This window comes from Cygnus olor, chromosome 17 (genome assembly GCF_009769625.2).
Source record: "Cygnus olor isolate bCygOlo1 chromosome 17, bCygOlo1.pri.v2, whole genome shotgun sequence".
NCBI classification, from domain to species: domain Eukaryota; kingdom Metazoa; phylum Chordata; class Aves; order Anseriformes; family Anatidae; genus Cygnus; species Cygnus olor.
The window spans coordinates 13,423,886-13,440,338 of record NC_049185.1 but is presented as its reverse complement, the minus strand read 5'-3'; the positions used below and the strand labels follow the sequence as shown (position 1 = coordinate 13,440,338).

Below are 16,453 nucleotides of genomic sequence, written 5' to 3'. Positions count from 1 at the left end.
TTATTCAGAAAGTAGAGAAGGAAATGCATTGATTAATTAAATTTGCCCTTCTGTTTTTAATTTAGAGAAGTTAACAAGTGAGCTCCAAAGCCGCGAAAATAAGTGTATGGCAATGTACAAGAAGCTGTGTAGGTGGCCAGAGTGCAACGCGCTGTCGAGAAGGCTGCTGCTGAAAAAGTGAGATGATGATTTTGCAATCCTACTGTGAGAGCTGAAGGAAAAATCCTGGCTGGCTGTGAATTGCGTTGTTTAGTGGTTCTTATAAATGGTTGTTAAAGCAGAAGAATATCAGGTTCTCAGAGCATTTCCAAACATTCACACTCCAAAGCCTGAGGAAGAAGGCAACAAAAGAGAATGCTAAAGGACAGTGGTGAAGGTCGCAGGGAGAGTCTGTGTCAGTAGCGTAGTTGCTTCTCTTTGACTGAAGGCTGAGTTCAGTGACATGTTCATGCAGTAAACTTGTGTTTCCCTTCTTATTTCTGAAGGCTGTGCTGGCTGTCCAGCTCTTTTTTTTTTTTTTATGGTGGGAGAGGAGAACAACTGCATTTGTGTCTAATTTTCTGGTACTTCATTTCTCTCACTTGGCCAGACTTTATCCTGGGACTTGCATGCAATGCTTTGAACAGATGCATCAGAAGAGAGCATGCTAATAGACCAAATCTGTCTCTTGGAACTGTCAGGAGAGATTTGTCGTTTGGTCTTTGTATTTAGCTATGTCCTAAGCTTAACTACAAGTTAAATACAGAGTCTTGGAGATTAGAAGGTCCTGTATCCACTGTCCAAAGAGACAGCAAAATGCTTCTTCCCGAGAAGTTGTTCTTGGTACTACTGTTTGATAGATATACTTGCAGAAGGCAGAACTGGAGGAAAATAAGAGTCTGTTTTATGCGACACTTGAAAGTAGTAAGGGGAGAAACCATCTCGCCACACTGACAATGAGTAGAACTAGTTAGTATAAGGACATTTTATTTGCAGCTTTACCTCTTTGTACGTGACATCTCCTATTCTGTGCTCTGGAATTGTTCTGAACACAGGGAGGTGAAACTTATGGTTTAGCATTTTGTGGAGATATTCATGAGCTGAGTCCTCTGGTTGGAATGTAAATATTAAGCTGACAATTTGTAACTTGTCTCAATTCTTTATGGAAATTGTCTCCTTTAATACATTTCAAGAAACTCAGGATAATGGCATTCTTCTCAGATGTGAGACCTTTTAAAGGAGAAGTGATTCTTAGTACGCTTGTGTTTTTTGTAATATAAATATGATATTCCTTAAATTCAGTTTTTGCAAGGAATGCAGTTTTAGAAGTGAATTACTGTTTTGGCAGTTCCCTAAACTTTTTGTTCTGTGCCTGCTTTTTGTTTCAGCTCAGATGATTGGCAGTTCTATATAACTTACTTTGATTCAGTGTTTCAACTCATAGATGAATCCTGGGCACCTCCGCTGGAAGAAGAACAGTAAGTTAACAGTTCTGCAGTGGATTTGTTTTTCCTTTGTGATACAGAGAACTTCTTGCCTTCATGTACTGAGTATAGTGTTGTCCCCGTCTTTGGGTGACTTCCTGGCGTCCGGCTCCAAATGATGTCTTCTCCCTGTTTTATTTTGGAGGCTGGCAATAGTCTGTTGGAAACAGTTGTATAAAGTGTTTTGTATGCTATAGAGCTCTTCCAGTTTGTATTTTTCACGGTGATTGAATTAGAGAATCCATCGTGCCAGATTTCCTTAAGAGTGTTCTGGGAATATGCTGAGCACGTGTTTTCAGTGCCCTAGGAATGGGGAAAGAAATCAAGGAATCTTTTGCTTCTGTAATTGCGCAGGTCTTTGGAAGGAGAGGTACACCATTCTATAGAGCAAGCTGTGAAATTTATAGAAGAGAGGATAACAGAAGAATCCAAGAGTGCTCGGCCACTTCGGGGACCATATTTAGCTAAACTGGAGCTGATTAGACGTTTGCGTTGCAGAGGTTGTAATGATGAATATAAACTAGGTAAGAGCCACTAACTGGATGATGAATTAATCTTTGGGGGAGAACTCAAGCTCTTTGTATTCAGTGTGAATTTAATTCAGTAACGTGGTATTAAAATCTCTGCTGGTTTCAGTATGTAAAGAGTTTTGAAAGCATTAGAAGACAAGGCTTGAAGAAAGGAAGGTAGTTCAGACTACTCCAGGCTTGTAAAAGCAATCAGGGAAACATTTAAAAGGACCTACTGGATTTTAAGAGCATATGATCCATTACGTTTTGATGAAAAGTGCATTCCTGATGCACTGCTTTTGTAGAAAGTCATTCTGTTTAGCTGTAATAATCTCTGGGTGTTCGTTCTTTTTTTTTTTTTTTTTCCCGATAATACCAGGATTTGTTTTCTTAACAACTTGCATTTAAAAATTGCAGTTAAGGAGTCGGTGAAGGAGAGAGTATGATTACAGCAACATCTGTGCTTACTGGTTCCTTCTGTATTTTCATCCAAAAATAACTGACTAGATAAGCAGAGACACTGTATGCATGCCCGTTATGCTGAGCTCTTATCGGCCAAAGTAGCTTGAATGAAGCTCTTAGGATTTTGTCTCTCTCTCCTTGGTTATCAAAGACATTGAGCCTCTGGTTAAAATCCACAGTAGTGTGCGGCTATTTATTCTGTAACTCAGTTTGTGATTTCAAAGAAAAAAATGAGTTAAAGATTTCTCACAGTGATTTCATAGGTTCAGCTTTTAATGGAGCATATTAAAAAGATGAACTGGCCTTTTTCCTAGGTGATCCAGAAGAACTAATGTTCCAATACTTCAAAAAATTTGGGGACAAACCCTGCTGTTTTACTGATCTCAAAGTATTTGTGGATCTCCTCCCATCCAGCCAATACACGAAAGTAAGTAAAGACTAAGATGGTGGCAGGAACTGCAGCGCTTGTTTGCCCTCTTGTACCTTTCTCTTGAGACACCTCTGGGTCATATTAAGAGAGAGAAAAGCTGAATTTGGGTCTGTTTGGAATAGCGAATAGGAGAGATGTATTTGCTGTTACACAAAGCATCCTTCTCCTTTCCCTTCCTACCAACGCCATGCTTTTCCTGTTAAAGTTGTATGTTGAATTGGAAAGATCCACTTTCTGATCGATGCAGGTAGGGTGCTACTTAGGTGTCTTGCTTGGCTCTGCTGCAGTGCTGAAGAATTGGCACACTGATGCTGATCAAGGGGAGACCGAGGGACCTATTGCAACTTATCCAGAATCTTTCTGAAACAAGCTCCCTTTAATTGAAAAGCCCATTTGTGCAGAGTCATGAGCAGCTCGTTTAATGACTTCAGCAGCTGGGAATCCCGTCACCCTTTCCCATTGTTTCTCTAAGCCATTGTATAAAACTTAGCGCTGGCTAAGGCTAGACAGCTGTTGATAAAATGTTTGTAAACAAAGTGCAGAGAGTGTTGTTGGTTTCCATAGCTTATTAAAATATTTTTTTGACTGGTAATGTAAGCTCTTCCTACAGCCTTACTAATAAGGAGAAAGATGGCCTTGGCCTGTATGTGTTACTGCTGATATTTTAAGTCAGAAGGTGTGTTCTTACCCCACTGGCAACAGATGCGGTCAGGAGTATAATTAACTCACAGTTCTGGAAGTGAGGGTACCATTGCAAGGTAACCTGTGAGTCTGGAAGCATTGAACGAGTGTTGTTTTTTTTTAAGAGTTCTTAACAAAGTTACAGTTCAGTAGCTGAGAATGTGGTGATCTTGCTGGGCCAATATGCAGATACTCCAAAAATAATTGCCGTAATATCAATCTTGAATTTCTGGAGGCATGAATTGAAGTATGCAATGTAGTGATTTGCTTGCCCTTGCCCACCTCAGTAAAATCTCAAACTGAAAATATTTTCAACAAAATCTTCTTCAAAATCTATGGGAAAACTAGAATTTTTGTGCATGGCCATCTGTTGCTTTTACCTAGATGTCATGAATGTTTTGTTCTATTTCTGTTTTCCCCAGAATTTGCAGTTCTTGCGTTTCAAGACCAAATGTAGTAAGGCTGAATTCATTGGCTTTAACTCATTTTTAAGTCTGTTAATACTACTGAATTTTAAAGCAAGGAAAAAAAAACCTGTTCACTTCTCGTTGTGAGAAGCCTGCTGTCTCCCATTAAATAAAGTTCTAAACAAGAGGCTGCTTTTCTTACAACTTAATTTGAAAAAGTCATTAGTCAAAGATGATGACCTCACTGGGCGCACTGCATTGCTTCAGAGTTGAGAGAAAATATAGCTAGTACACAACCACCATTTCCTGTAAGCGTGCTGTAAAGCCTTTTGGTAACTATTTTAATTGCATAGGTTATTAGTGTGAGCGTTAACAAGTGCTTGAGATCCCTGTGTGTCAATGTATTGGAAACTTTCCTGAGATTTTTTTTTTTTCCCCTCTGCTTGATGAAACTCACTAGGCTGTTAAGCAAAACCCTAACGTGCTCGTCACCTCCTCCACGCAGGTCCCCAGAAAACCACTGATGGCAGTGTGATGTCAGGGTTTATACCGACACTTCCACCTCATTTCTTTTCTTGGTTTGAGGGAGGAAATGTCTTCTGTTCATGCAGTCCCAGAGGCCCTGCAGAATTTAACAACTGTGTTTCTCTTTCAGTTCATCAGTCAATTGCTGGAAGTAATCCCCCTGTCAGCGACAGCAGAGAGCGAAGTTGCACTGCCAGCTGATATCAAAGCCCTCCAGCAGCACTTGTGTGTGGTGCAGCTCACCAGGTTGCTCGGGATCTATCACGCCATGGATAAGAAGGAAAAGCTGACTGCGGTCCGCGAGTTGATGTTAAGATACCGCCATGGATTGGAGTTCGGTGAGGAAAAAATCTTGAAACTAGTGGTTGCAGTTCGCTCGCAACTCTTTGTGAGTAAAAATTCAGTTTTTCCAGGGGAACAGAACAACACAAGCTCTGGCCTGTATCGCTGGTGTATAGCAGCCATCGTGCAGCTAGATAGTACTGTGCTCTCCTTTCTGGCTACAACCGTGGTGTACCTCAATAAATATATTTCCTTTTAATTTTCTTTCTTTTCAATTGTAAAGAAAATGAGGCATTCCTGTGTAGCTCAGATGGTCCATTTGTATGCTTGCAAACTTGCGTGTGCCTTTAAGCAAAGCCAGGTTTTATCACTGGTGTATGTAGGACAAAAACATAGGCGTTAATATTTATTTTTAAATCTTGCAGTCGTAGAAGTCCTTTCTTATTCCATCAAGTGTCAACGTATGAGGTGGCCAGAATTATTTTTCAAAGTCATGAGCAGAAATTTCATCATTACCAGAAAAAATAACAGAGTTTGTTTGAAGAGCTGTTTTCTTTCAGTGCTTCTATCTGGAGTTTGAATCCAAGAACAAAAGAGCTACAATGGGAGACAAAAAAATGTGCTGGTTTCGCATTTCAAGCAGAATGAATTGGAAAAAATGTATGGAGAGATATAGCATGTGTACAGCTGTTTCAGTTATAAAATCCGGAGTTTTCTTTAGAAATTAAGCAGTGGTTATCATCTGCCAGATGGCTGTGTCACTTGATAATGCTGGCAACGTGAGAAACAGCTGACAGCACTGTAGTGACAAATATTTTAACTATGCAACTCAGGGTGACTTTGTTTTTCTTTTTAGGGAAAACATGTTTGAAAACTGAGTTGCAGTTTTCAGATTATTACTGTCTGCTTGCAGTTCACCTGCTGCTTGATCTGTGGCTAGAGGAAGGTATGTTTGTAAAATTGCTTAATGCTACCTGGGATGGTTGTGGTAGGGAGACTTGGGTCCCTGTGCCCGGTGTGTACCTGGCGTGCCTTGTTAGTCCCGTAGCTTTCTGTATTTTTTTTCACTCGGAGGTATTTCAGGAGCTTCCTTGTTCAGCTGGCATTTGAGCTTAATATCACTGACCTCTAAAGGAATTTTTTTGATTAATTTGTGTAGGTCCTGGCAGAGCTTTGCTGCTGACTCCTGCAGCTCAGTGCTGTCCCCAGGAGTTTGTTCTGAGTTTCCCACGTAGATACTTGTTTTTTCTGTCCCTTTGCACGAGTTATGCTGACAGCTCCCTTCTGATACCGGAGATGTTTTGGGAGTATTTCTTTCCCTCCCTGACATACTTTGTCTTCTGGATCCCTGGCTTCTAGACGTTTGCTGGGATGTGCTGCTCTGTCTTCAGTATTCCTGTATGCCACATCTGCTCTGCCCGTTAATTCCAGAGTCTGTCCCCAGCGTGTGAGGGTTGTGCTCTGCAGGTTTGAGCTGGATATTCCCTGTGCAGAGTTACTTTTCCACCTTTCTTTCAGAGAACAGCTATGATGCTGGGGTGGGTGCTATGTTGTAAGGGCAGCAACATGACAGATGAATGTCATCCCCATGTTTAAATGTTGAGAGAAGTGTAAAATGAGGAAAGAAGCTTTGATGCCAAGGTGAATTGTGCTGTCAGTGTTACGTGTTCCTCCCTGATCATACCTGCATGTGTTTTATCTTTGTCACCAGGTGAAGAAACAGCTGTGTGGCAGTGCCTCACTTTCTTAGAAGAAGGGTTATCTCATAGTCCTTCTAATGCTCAGTTTAAATTGCTGCTAATTCGAATCTACTGCAGGCTTGGTGCATTTGAACCTGTTGCGGAGCTCTACTCCAGCCTTGATGCAAAACACATACAGCACGACACCATCGGGTGGGTAGTATATACTGAGAATAATTGGTGGTGGTCATTTCCACTAACAAGTCCTGAGATCTCCCGTTGTCTATGCTGCTGAAAGTTAGCAGATTGTCAGATTTTTACAGTGTTCTGTAAAAGTATTCTGGAATTATGTGAGACACATCTACCACGGTGTGGTCCGCCTCTAGTGGAGTATCTTTCCTGGGTGATTTTGGTCAGTTCTGTATCTTGAGAATATTAACTAAACAATCTGAAACTTGTGAAATGTGTATATCTTGATGTCAGTTGTAGCCAGGTGTTCCTGCTTGTGTCATTGCTCAGCAAAGTGTGGGAGTGCTAGTTAAAGCAAACACACCAAATGTCCTCGCCTTGGTTAGTGTGTTTGTGGGTATCTAAATAAGTAAAATTTGTGCTCACTTAAGCTGGATGGAGGAAGTCTTTTTTTGTTTGTGTTAGGAAAAAATAAATTCCTTTCTTTACTGTTAAAAGCTTAAATCCTAACACGAACGTTGTGAATGCTCCCCTGTTAAAGTCTCCAGAGTCTTTAATAAAGCTGAAGTAGGCTGCAGGTCTCTGTTCAGAGCTGGATTTGAAATTAAGGATTCCCCAGCACGTGTGCTGATGTTTGACTTGCGTTGTGTTGTGTTGCAGCTATCTTCTGACACGCTATGCAGAGTCGCTGGGCCATTATGCTGCTGCATCCCAATCCTGCAATTTTGCACTCAGGTTTTTCCACTCCAACCAGAAAGATGTAAGTTGAATGAAACTTCTGCATCCTTGTAACAGAGCGGTTATGTTGAGAATGCCTTAACAGAAGCCTGTGTCCTATGTAAGGGCTTACAGAACTGTAGTGGGTAGTAACACAGGAATAGTTCATGCAACTTTGTGTTTTTACAAGAATTTGTAATGTACTGTTTGATGGAGTTTTTCTTTAGCTTTCTATTTATACAAGCCAATTTGAATACTTCTCAAAAAAAAAAAAAGGTATGATTACTTTTAAATGAATGGATTGTTATTTAAGAAAGTAAGTGAAATGTAATGTGGTAAATAAGTGCCAGAAGTCATATGACAGCAGGACTTTGGAAAGTCGTACAGTAGCCTCGGAGATGGTGGGTCAGGATGTTGATGGCATATGTGCGAGTCCTTTGTATCACACTCACCGAAGCAGAATGTCTTAGGGATGACTGTCCTGGGCACACAGCGGTGTTGGAGGGACGCACATTGTCATAAAACGTAGTGAAAGTGCAAGGAACAAGGTGGGAGAATTTCAGAGGGGAAGAACTGACTTTTGAACCGACAACTCTAACTGCATTATTTTCAAGTGGTAGGATCAAATTGCAAAGCCTGGTCTTGTATTAACGGGAGCGACCTGCTTTGTTCAATTTACCCCCAGAAAGTGGTGTGGATTAAAAGAAAGTGGTCTTGAATGAGAACCTTGGTACTGGAATGGAGGAGACAAGGGAGGAGAGTAGCTGAATTCCTCCAGGAGATCAGGTGCTTCCTAAGATGCGTGCCATGAGCTAGGCATCTGTCATACTCGTAGCTTGCTGCTTAGTAGCTGTGCTTGTCATTAGTCTTGCTTGAAAAGAACACTGTGAGCTACATTGACAAGAAAAATCAATTCTGTTTCAGCATTCCCATGGAATCATGAAAAACAGGCTGGGTAGGGGAACAATGAAATAACTCACTTCTGAAATCTCAGTGGAAATGCATCGGGCAAATAGAACCAGCTATAGTCCAGAATAGTGGTAGGGAACTACATGCACAAGGCTAGTCCACCTCCCTAAACCTTGCAAGGCAGTCCCGTTCTGAGGAGTGGGAATATGTCCATGTATTTATGTCATACGGTCTGATCCTCTGTGAGAAGTAGGTGAAGAAAATACTCAGTTTATGTTGTAAGAAACAAAGGTGTGATCCAATTGTAACTCTTCCAGTTACAGAGCCTTTGCAGCAGCTTAGCCAGTGGTCACACAACTTGCTTTTGCACCGTCGCAGCGGTAGGTAACATACAAGAGCTGTCTGTACTGAATAGTAAAGATGCCTAAAGATGCTTAGGCAGTAATCCCTCAGAACAGTATCCTTGTGCTGCCGCAGCCCGGGTTATTCCTAGGTACAAATTACCAGTTGCCATTTACCTGTGCCTGAAAGGTAGCTGCTGAGTTACTGTGACCTGTCTGACACAAATTTCACTGTAGGGAGGGGGATGCACATGGATCATGAGGTTGGAGCTTGCTCTCGTCTGCTTCCCTCACTTGCTGATTGTTTAAGCACTGATTCTACTTGCTAAGATTCTTGGGGTTCCTGGGTGCGATGTGTTGTGCTGGAGTGAAGCTCTGGATCCAACCAGCTTTCTCCTAAATGTCTGTTGTTAGTACTGGCAGCTTTTTTTTTAATGAGGAGTGACTTGTTCAGTCTCATTTAACATCCACCGAGTGACTTTTTGACGAAAAGTATACCTGGAACCAACTGTCCAAATAAAATGTTTCACTGCAGTGTGCCAGGTGAAAAAAGTGAACTGAAAAAACTACCAGATGTGATTTGTCTGCTTGGGAGCGCTGTGTTGTAAAGCAGCAAGGAATCATCTCTCCAGGGAAAACCCTCTGAGTGAAGTAGAAGAAGGTTATTCTTTTTGGCATGAATGGTGAAGATGCTAGCGGAGCACAAGCTGACTGACTCCAGCAGCTCAGCATACATACGCTGAAAGACCCACTGAGCCACGTGCCAAGTGCTGTCGCCAGGAAAATGCTACTCAACAAACAACTGAGAAATGCTGAAAAAGCGGTGCCTGAATTGTTCGACCTGCCTCGCTACCACACCTTAAAAGGCTGAAATTGCAAGAGCAGGGAAAATGACGCAATAAGCATCATATAATGCTTCATGCTACACGACAGGGATGCGTCTCTGGAATCCACTCGTGTCGTGTCTCTTCTTGGAGACAGTATTGCAACCGGAGGACTGTGAGCCATTGTTGTTCTTGAGGAGCCGAATCTCTCGTGTTCTGGACGATTCCAGAATTCAGAATCATCTTTTTAGTGGGAAACTCATCAAAAGCCATGTTCATTTGCAAATAGCAAGTGTCCGTAGAAACAACCATGAGGTACAAATTTCAGAAGGAGAATGCTCAGTGCAGGGCACTGCTCATCTAAGATGATGGCGTGTCAAGAACAGAGAGGAAAAAACAGGGTCTGTACCGTAAGATGTGTCTCTGGTATCACAAGGTCAAAATATGCCACCAGTTTCCGTGCTCCAGGGGTTCTGCTGGGGTTGCCACTTCACCCTCAGGGTCCTGATAATCACCTTCCCATTCAAGTCCCGTAACAGTATCTAACTGCAGTGTTAACGGAGGACTATCCTTTCAAGGTTACCTTCTTACCTGAGTTCGGCTGCTGCCTGCCCCTCTCTAGGGTGTTTATGCTAGCTGGAGTGTCTGCTACAAGGTAGAGAGCGTGTCCCGTGTGTTCTGTGCATGGGGCTCTGCTTAGAACAGGAAGGATGGGGTATGAACAAATCTGATAGAAAAAAAATATAGCTACTGATTCAAAGTGATTTGCTTTGTATAAGTAGGTTTTCCTTCTGACTTGGTGAACTTAACGGTCTGAAGTGAATCCTGTTTAAGAGTGGGTCACGTAAGTAGCAGCCATCTAAGCTGCTGTGCAATCCTGACATAATATTTCTGCTCTGGGAGAGGATGCCAAGGACAGGGAGGAGAGAGAAGACGGTATTGCTATATTTGGCCAGTGCTAAAAAGGCAATTTCATCCTTCTCAAGATAGTCCTCCTTTAAATATGCAGAATCACAAGTAATCTCTCTAATTTTCTTGTGTCCGTCCGTCTTTAATTTCTCCAGATACTGCAGGCAAACAGAGCACCAACGTGTCCTATGGGGATTTAAAAACCACGTCGATGCAGTTGAATTAGCTACCATAGCGCAATCCCGTAGCCTGACAATGAACTCTGCAAGGCTGTATATCAGAGGGTATGTTGCTGAATATTTGGCATATTTTTTTCATACAGTACAAGTAACCAAATTGCTTAGGAAAAAGACAGAGCTACCTAGAGGACATTTTGTATTTTGGAGGGAGGAAAAAAAAAAAGGTGGTTTTTATTTGAGTGTGCTAGCTTCTAGTCTGTGAGCCTTTCCGACAGGTTGAGTCTGCTAGTACAGTACAGATTTCCATTATCCAGGGGTCTTTTTGGTGCCTCTCATCTTCGGTGCATTCCATAGTCATATTCAGAAGAAAATATTTGATTTGCCAGAATTTCTCACTTGTGGAGTAATTCTGATTTAAAAAGACAGCCATCTGTCTTGACTGGGAGCATAAATTGTTCACTCTGTCTGTGTGGTTAGAAATTTTCGTTGAAATATGGTGCTTGTTTGGGGCTCCTTCATCACATAAATCTCCTTCTGGAGATTGCTTGGACTTATGTGAAATATTAGTTGCGTGCCTCGTATAGCTGCATTTCATCAGAAGGGAAGCAATCTATCTTATGGACCCTGATAGTTTCCTTTGGTGCTTAGACTGTATTGTAATATGTATGTGCTTCGTGATGTTATTTTGTGATATTGTATTAAAAATCTAATAAAAAAGAAACAAAAAAAATGTGTGAGTAATTTTTTTAATCTGTGTTGTGGTAATGTGTGATGCACATCCAAGTCAATTCCAGGAAATCTGGGATGTATTTATTTTGTCTGAAAGTACTTCTTAAAATGAAATAATGATTTGAAAAATGCATCTTTCTTTAAAAAATAAAAAATAAAAGAGCCTTCTAAAATCATTTTTCCCCATCTATAAGTATCTTTCAGTTTGTGGCTACAGGAACCTGATCTTGTTCAGTGTTGGTCTGGTTACCAAATGACACTACCTAGTGGAGTGGCTGAGCATTATTAAATTAAAGCAGCAAAACTACAGGCTTCTCCCAGGGTCTGAGTATCTGCCAGATTCTGTACCTCGGGGTTAATGAAAGCCATAGAAATGCAATTTCTTGGCAGTGACCTTGTTAAACTCTTGTCTTGAATTTATAGAAGTAACTAATACAGAGCTGGTGTGTGTTTTCTTGTAGACCTCAGAATATATCATTCAAGCCTACAAGTACGGCGCGTTTGAGAAGATCCCGGAATTCATTGCATTTAGAAACCGGCTGAATTCCTCCCTTCACTTTGCGCAAGTTCGCACAGAACGGATGTTGTTAGACCTCTTACTTGAAGCAAATATGTAAGTACAGCAGCAGTGAGTGTAATACCTTGCACAGGGAAAAATGAAGATCGATGCATAAGTAAACGTTGGCCAGATGAGACCTTAGTAAGTTGTGCTTGCGGCTCTTTGGCAGAAAGTGAAAGCTACTCTCATAGTTGCTGTCTCGTTGAGCATCCTTCTCTGTACGGTGTGTAAGTAACATTGCTGACATCTGAAGAGTTGAGATTCTCTCAGTGAAGAGAATGCGGTGTGTTAGCTGTTATTTTTGTTTCCAGTGATCAGATGTTTGATTTCACGTTACTTGCCCTTACCAGATCAACCAGTTTAGAAGAAAGTATCAAGTCCATGAGTCTGAGTCCAGAAGAGGATGACATTCCGTGGAAAGATTTGCGTGACAACAGAGACCTGACAGTCTTGTTTAATTGGGATCCAAAAGACAGGTGAGTAGAAATATTCTCAACTGCAGTCTCGCACCTTTTCCTACAGCATATGGTGAAGGAGATCCTTTCAGGGCAACACCCGTACTTAAATGTTCTCTAGGCTGGCTAACTGCAAACTTAACCTTCATTCATCGCTTCTAGCAGTGCTGCCTTTTTACATATTAATACAATTTTCTGAATTTCTGACCACTTCTTCCTCTTAATGCATTATTCAGTAACTTTGGGATAGGCTTTTGTACCTGAGTGCAAACTTTTGCATTTTCCTGAAAACGTTTGGTGCCTTTCTCTAGGGACATTTCTGAAGAACATAGGAAACTCTCACTGGAAGAAGAAACCATGTGGTTGCGAATCCGGTCTTTAACTTTAAGGCTAGTAAGCGGACTCCCAACTCTTAGTCACACTATTCAACCAAAGAACTCTGAAAAGACTGCAGAGAACGGCGTCTCATCCAAGATTGATACAATTCGATCTCTGCTTCAGCAGCTGGAAGCGGCAGTGGATTCAGGGAAGAAGTTTCTAGAACAAAAAATTCAGGTACCCATTAAGGAAAAAGCTATCCTCAAATATTAAATGAACGTGAATGCAAGCAGAGAAACTGAATGCATCTGGTAACGTCCAGCAGGCTGCAGAATGCACTTAACTGACCCTGAGTTTGTAGTGTATGAATCTGACTGAGAGATGTGCCAGAGGCAAACACTGTGTTCTGGATAAGGAAAAGCTGCAACACCTTTATCTTTTTCTTTGCTTCTTGCCTAGTATCCTGTCCTTGGCCCTCCTCCTACCCGAATGGCTGGCTTCTTCAGTAATGGCAGCTGTCAATGCCAGACTAGCTTGTTTTATCTTGTTAGTGATATTTATGAACTAGATACCAATGGCTTAGGTAAGTGTTTGAGGGGCAGGGGTGTAACCAGATTGTCACGATGTGTGGTGGGAGGGTGTGATATGTCTCCGCTTGGTTTGAAAACTGTTAGGCATTGGATCATGTGGACCCAAACTGTTACTTGCGTGTTAATTTTTGAATGACACTTATCTTGGAGATGACACCTTAATTTAAAGTTTTATTGGACTCTTCGTTTTTGTACAGTGTATGTTGATATAATACAAGATATTCTTTGAAAGCAGTTGCATTGGCTTTTCACTGCTGACACTTACATTTAAATGCCTCTTGGTTTTCTGAAAGCAGAAAATGCAGAACTTGTAGTTTAGAATTACTTTTATTCATTTATTTGTTTTTATTTTCTTTCAGAAGATTCAGCAGAAATCCAGGAGAGGATAGGGAATAGTTTCAAATCTTTAATAGAACGACTAACAGGTAAGTAGTAACCCGAGAATAAGTAGTGGTAGTTACTGCTTCATGTTAAAAGGTCCTGAGTGTGCCGCAAATATGTAAAAATGCGTTAATGCATCTGCAGACCCTTTTGAAATGTGCTTGAAAGCAAGGCTGAGCATCCCCGTGGCTTGTTTGATCGTGAAGTTGTTGCATGCCAGAGATGTCATTATGCTCTGTCACTTCATTACCTTACAGCTTAGTCTTAGCAACTGTTGTCTCCCTGGTACTTGGTCCAAGCGTGGTGTGGAGATACCATTTGTAACGAAATACAGTTTAGAGGAAACTTTACAGCTAGACCTACTTGAGAGGCTTTGGCAAAATTTATCACTATCCGTGCAAAGCTATCAGAGGACTGATAACTACACTGAGATGCGTGCTGCACAGAAAATGAGCATTTAAGTTCATCTGCATGTCCTGAATAAGGCTTCTCTTTTTTCTTTTCAGACTTGTTCAATAAATGTAAAGGTGACTTGATTGAAGTCAGAGATGGCACCTTGAAAACTCAGCCAAACCTGTTAGAAAACTTAGTCTTCTTTGTTGAGGTATTATTTTTCTTTGTTGGAAAATGGAAATTTTGGAGTACTTCAGAGTGGAAATGTTGGGACTAAAACAGTGAAAGTTCTTTGGTGTCAGTCAGTCATGAAAGTGGAGCTCTTGTGTATTCTAACCACTCTTATTCTAACTACTCTGAGTCTTTTCACTAGGTACAGTAAAATAAGTTTAGAAGCCACTTTCTAAAGTAAATGCAACTCGTAACATACTTGTACCTCTTTTTCCAGACGATCTCCATCACCCTGTGGGTATCAAGTTACTGTGACAGTGTCCTCCGACCTTTTAAATCCAACCTGCAAAAAAAGAAGAAGAAAAAAAAAGAAAGCAGTGTAGCTATGGTAGACAACATGCCTTTTTCTCTTCTGCCCCCATCCCTCAATCCAGTAATTTACACTGAAAGAAAAATCAGGATAGATGACATTAACTGTTTTGCATAAACTTTTTGCCTTGTAGAGTCTGATGTAGGTTAAGAGTTTAAGTAGTTTACTGATTTTTTAAAAATTCCTTTTCTGTTTAAAATCAAATAGCAAGTGTGCCACATCTCTGACATCACGAGAGCTTTTTAATTAAAAATACAGCTTAAATTATCACAGGCCTTCCTTCCTGAATGTGCTACAGTAAGGTAGTTAACTAGTAGCGTTTCTCTGGGTAGGTAGGTTTAGGCTTAGCAATGTTGTGGGGGAGGAGTAAAATGAGGTAGGTGTTACAAAGTGAGTTGTAATACAGAATAGTCATTTGAAGAGGCATTGACATATGTTTATAAATTAAAAGGATGTATTTGTTTTTATAGCCACCTGTATTTACACACTTTCTGGACTATGTTACCGAACTACAGACGTTAACTTCCAATGTAATAGATCACATCAAAGGGCTTGAAATAATTCTGACTGCACTAAAACTTGAAGAGTTGTCCCTCAAGGACACTCTGCTTTTACAGGTAAGAACTGGCATTGCTCTGGAGTGCTCTGTATACTTGTGTGACAGATAGAAACCTGTTAGGATTGACTTAATGACTGTTAACCAGATATGAGGGACCACATTGAGTTTTGGAGTGGTAAATTAGTTTTTTATAGTTTGTCATCCGGCAAAGTGACTTTTCCTCCGCTGATCAACTCTTGCTCCCTATGCAGAATAATCTTAACAAATGGGATTTAAGCGCAGGGGTTTTTAATTAGTTTCATTTTATATGATAGTGAAGAAAATCATAAGTTTTTAACATTATTTTTGTCTGTGATGTGACTTACTCTGTTCATCTGTCTTTTAGTATGCCATAAGGGATGCAAAATACTTATTCCGGGAAACTTTTGAGATTCGTGTACTGCAGATTAGTCACTTCCCTGGTAACATTTAGTTGATCTTTATGGAAAAATGAGTGGCAACTTTTTTTCCCACTTCTGGCTATGTAGGGAAAACCAAAAGCAGGGGAAATAGGCAGTGTGCGTGCCAAGCCACATGCCAAATTTAAACATATGAAACATAGGCCTAGCGAGAAAGATTGGCTTCTTATGATGATTTCCCTTGTCTTGTTACAGACTGATGTAGAAGTATCTTAAGTATATATAAAAATAAAAAATATATAAAATATATATACTTAAAAACAAACAAACAAAAGCTGATAAAGCAAGGAAATTCCTTAGACTGTACTTCTTGTAAATTTGAATAAAAAATAAAAAGTACATGTTCTTAATATCAAAAGTTTCAGCTTTAGAGGGCTAGGTTGTTTTCAGGTAATTGTTGAGATCTTTGTGATTATTCTGGTTCTTTGAGTCAGCAAATTCCTCCATATTCCCTTCCTCATGCAAGGCATCAAATTGCTACACAAGGCAGACTCGCAAAATCCACAGATTAGATTCATGTAGATTTGAACAGAAGCACCTGTGGGAGTCTGACTTTTCCTGTGTTTATTCATGGTTCCTGTTCCATTTGGTTTTTGATGTTGTCACAGTAAACCCAGGTACAGGCCATCTGTGTAGCTCTTATCAAAGCCAGAGCTGTGTTTGCAGCCCTGTGTGTTCAGAAAGCACTTTCAAAAAGTACTTGGGTTCAAGAGTTAGTGAAAATTCTGCTGTGATTCAGGAATGGAGTGTTACTGGCGATGTGCCTGCCAAAACTTGCTGCTGATGTGAGACTTTTCATGCATCAGAAGGCACTCGGCTTTCCTGATTACTGCCTGTAAAAGGGTCTGCAAAAGACATCCTGGTAGCAAGTCACCTCTTGACAGAACAGCCGTTCTGGCTGCTGCCCTGAGTACCAAGATTTGCTCCTTCTGCATACAGAAACACCATCGTTCGTGCTAGGTCA

General features: G+C 40.8%; 1 protein-coding gene across 1 annotated transcript in view; it reads left to right on the top strand.

The window, feature by feature from the left end:
* The window catches only part of NAA25 (N-alpha-acetyltransferase 25, NatB auxiliary subunit), a 30,205-nt gene that overhangs the window by 9,952 nt on the left and 3,800 nt on the right, over nt 1-16,453 (top strand). Inside the window, exons 8-23 of the mRNA XM_040576844.1 lie at nt 66-177; nt 1,368-1,457; nt 1,818-1,987; nt 2,749-2,861; nt 4,608-4,815; nt 5,616-5,705; nt 6,471-6,651; nt 7,288-7,387; nt 11,697-11,848; nt 12,145-12,270; nt 12,561-12,804; nt 13,027-13,150; nt 13,517-13,582; nt 14,045-14,142; nt 14,380-14,490; nt 14,943-15,089. Coding sequence (XP_040432778.1) covers nt 66-177; nt 1,368-1,457; nt 1,818-1,987; nt 2,749-2,861; nt 4,608-4,815; nt 5,616-5,705; nt 6,471-6,651; nt 7,288-7,387; nt 11,697-11,848; nt 12,145-12,270; nt 12,561-12,804; nt 13,027-13,150; nt 13,517-13,582; nt 14,045-14,142; nt 14,380-14,490; nt 14,943-15,089 — 2,132 coding nt within the window. The remainder of the gene's footprint in view (nt 1-65; nt 178-1,367; nt 1,458-1,817; nt 1,988-2,748; nt 2,862-4,607; nt 4,816-5,615; nt 5,706-6,470; nt 6,652-7,287; nt 7,388-11,696; nt 11,849-12,144; nt 12,271-12,560; nt 12,805-13,026; nt 13,151-13,516; nt 13,583-14,044; nt 14,143-14,379; nt 14,491-14,942; nt 15,090-16,453) is intronic.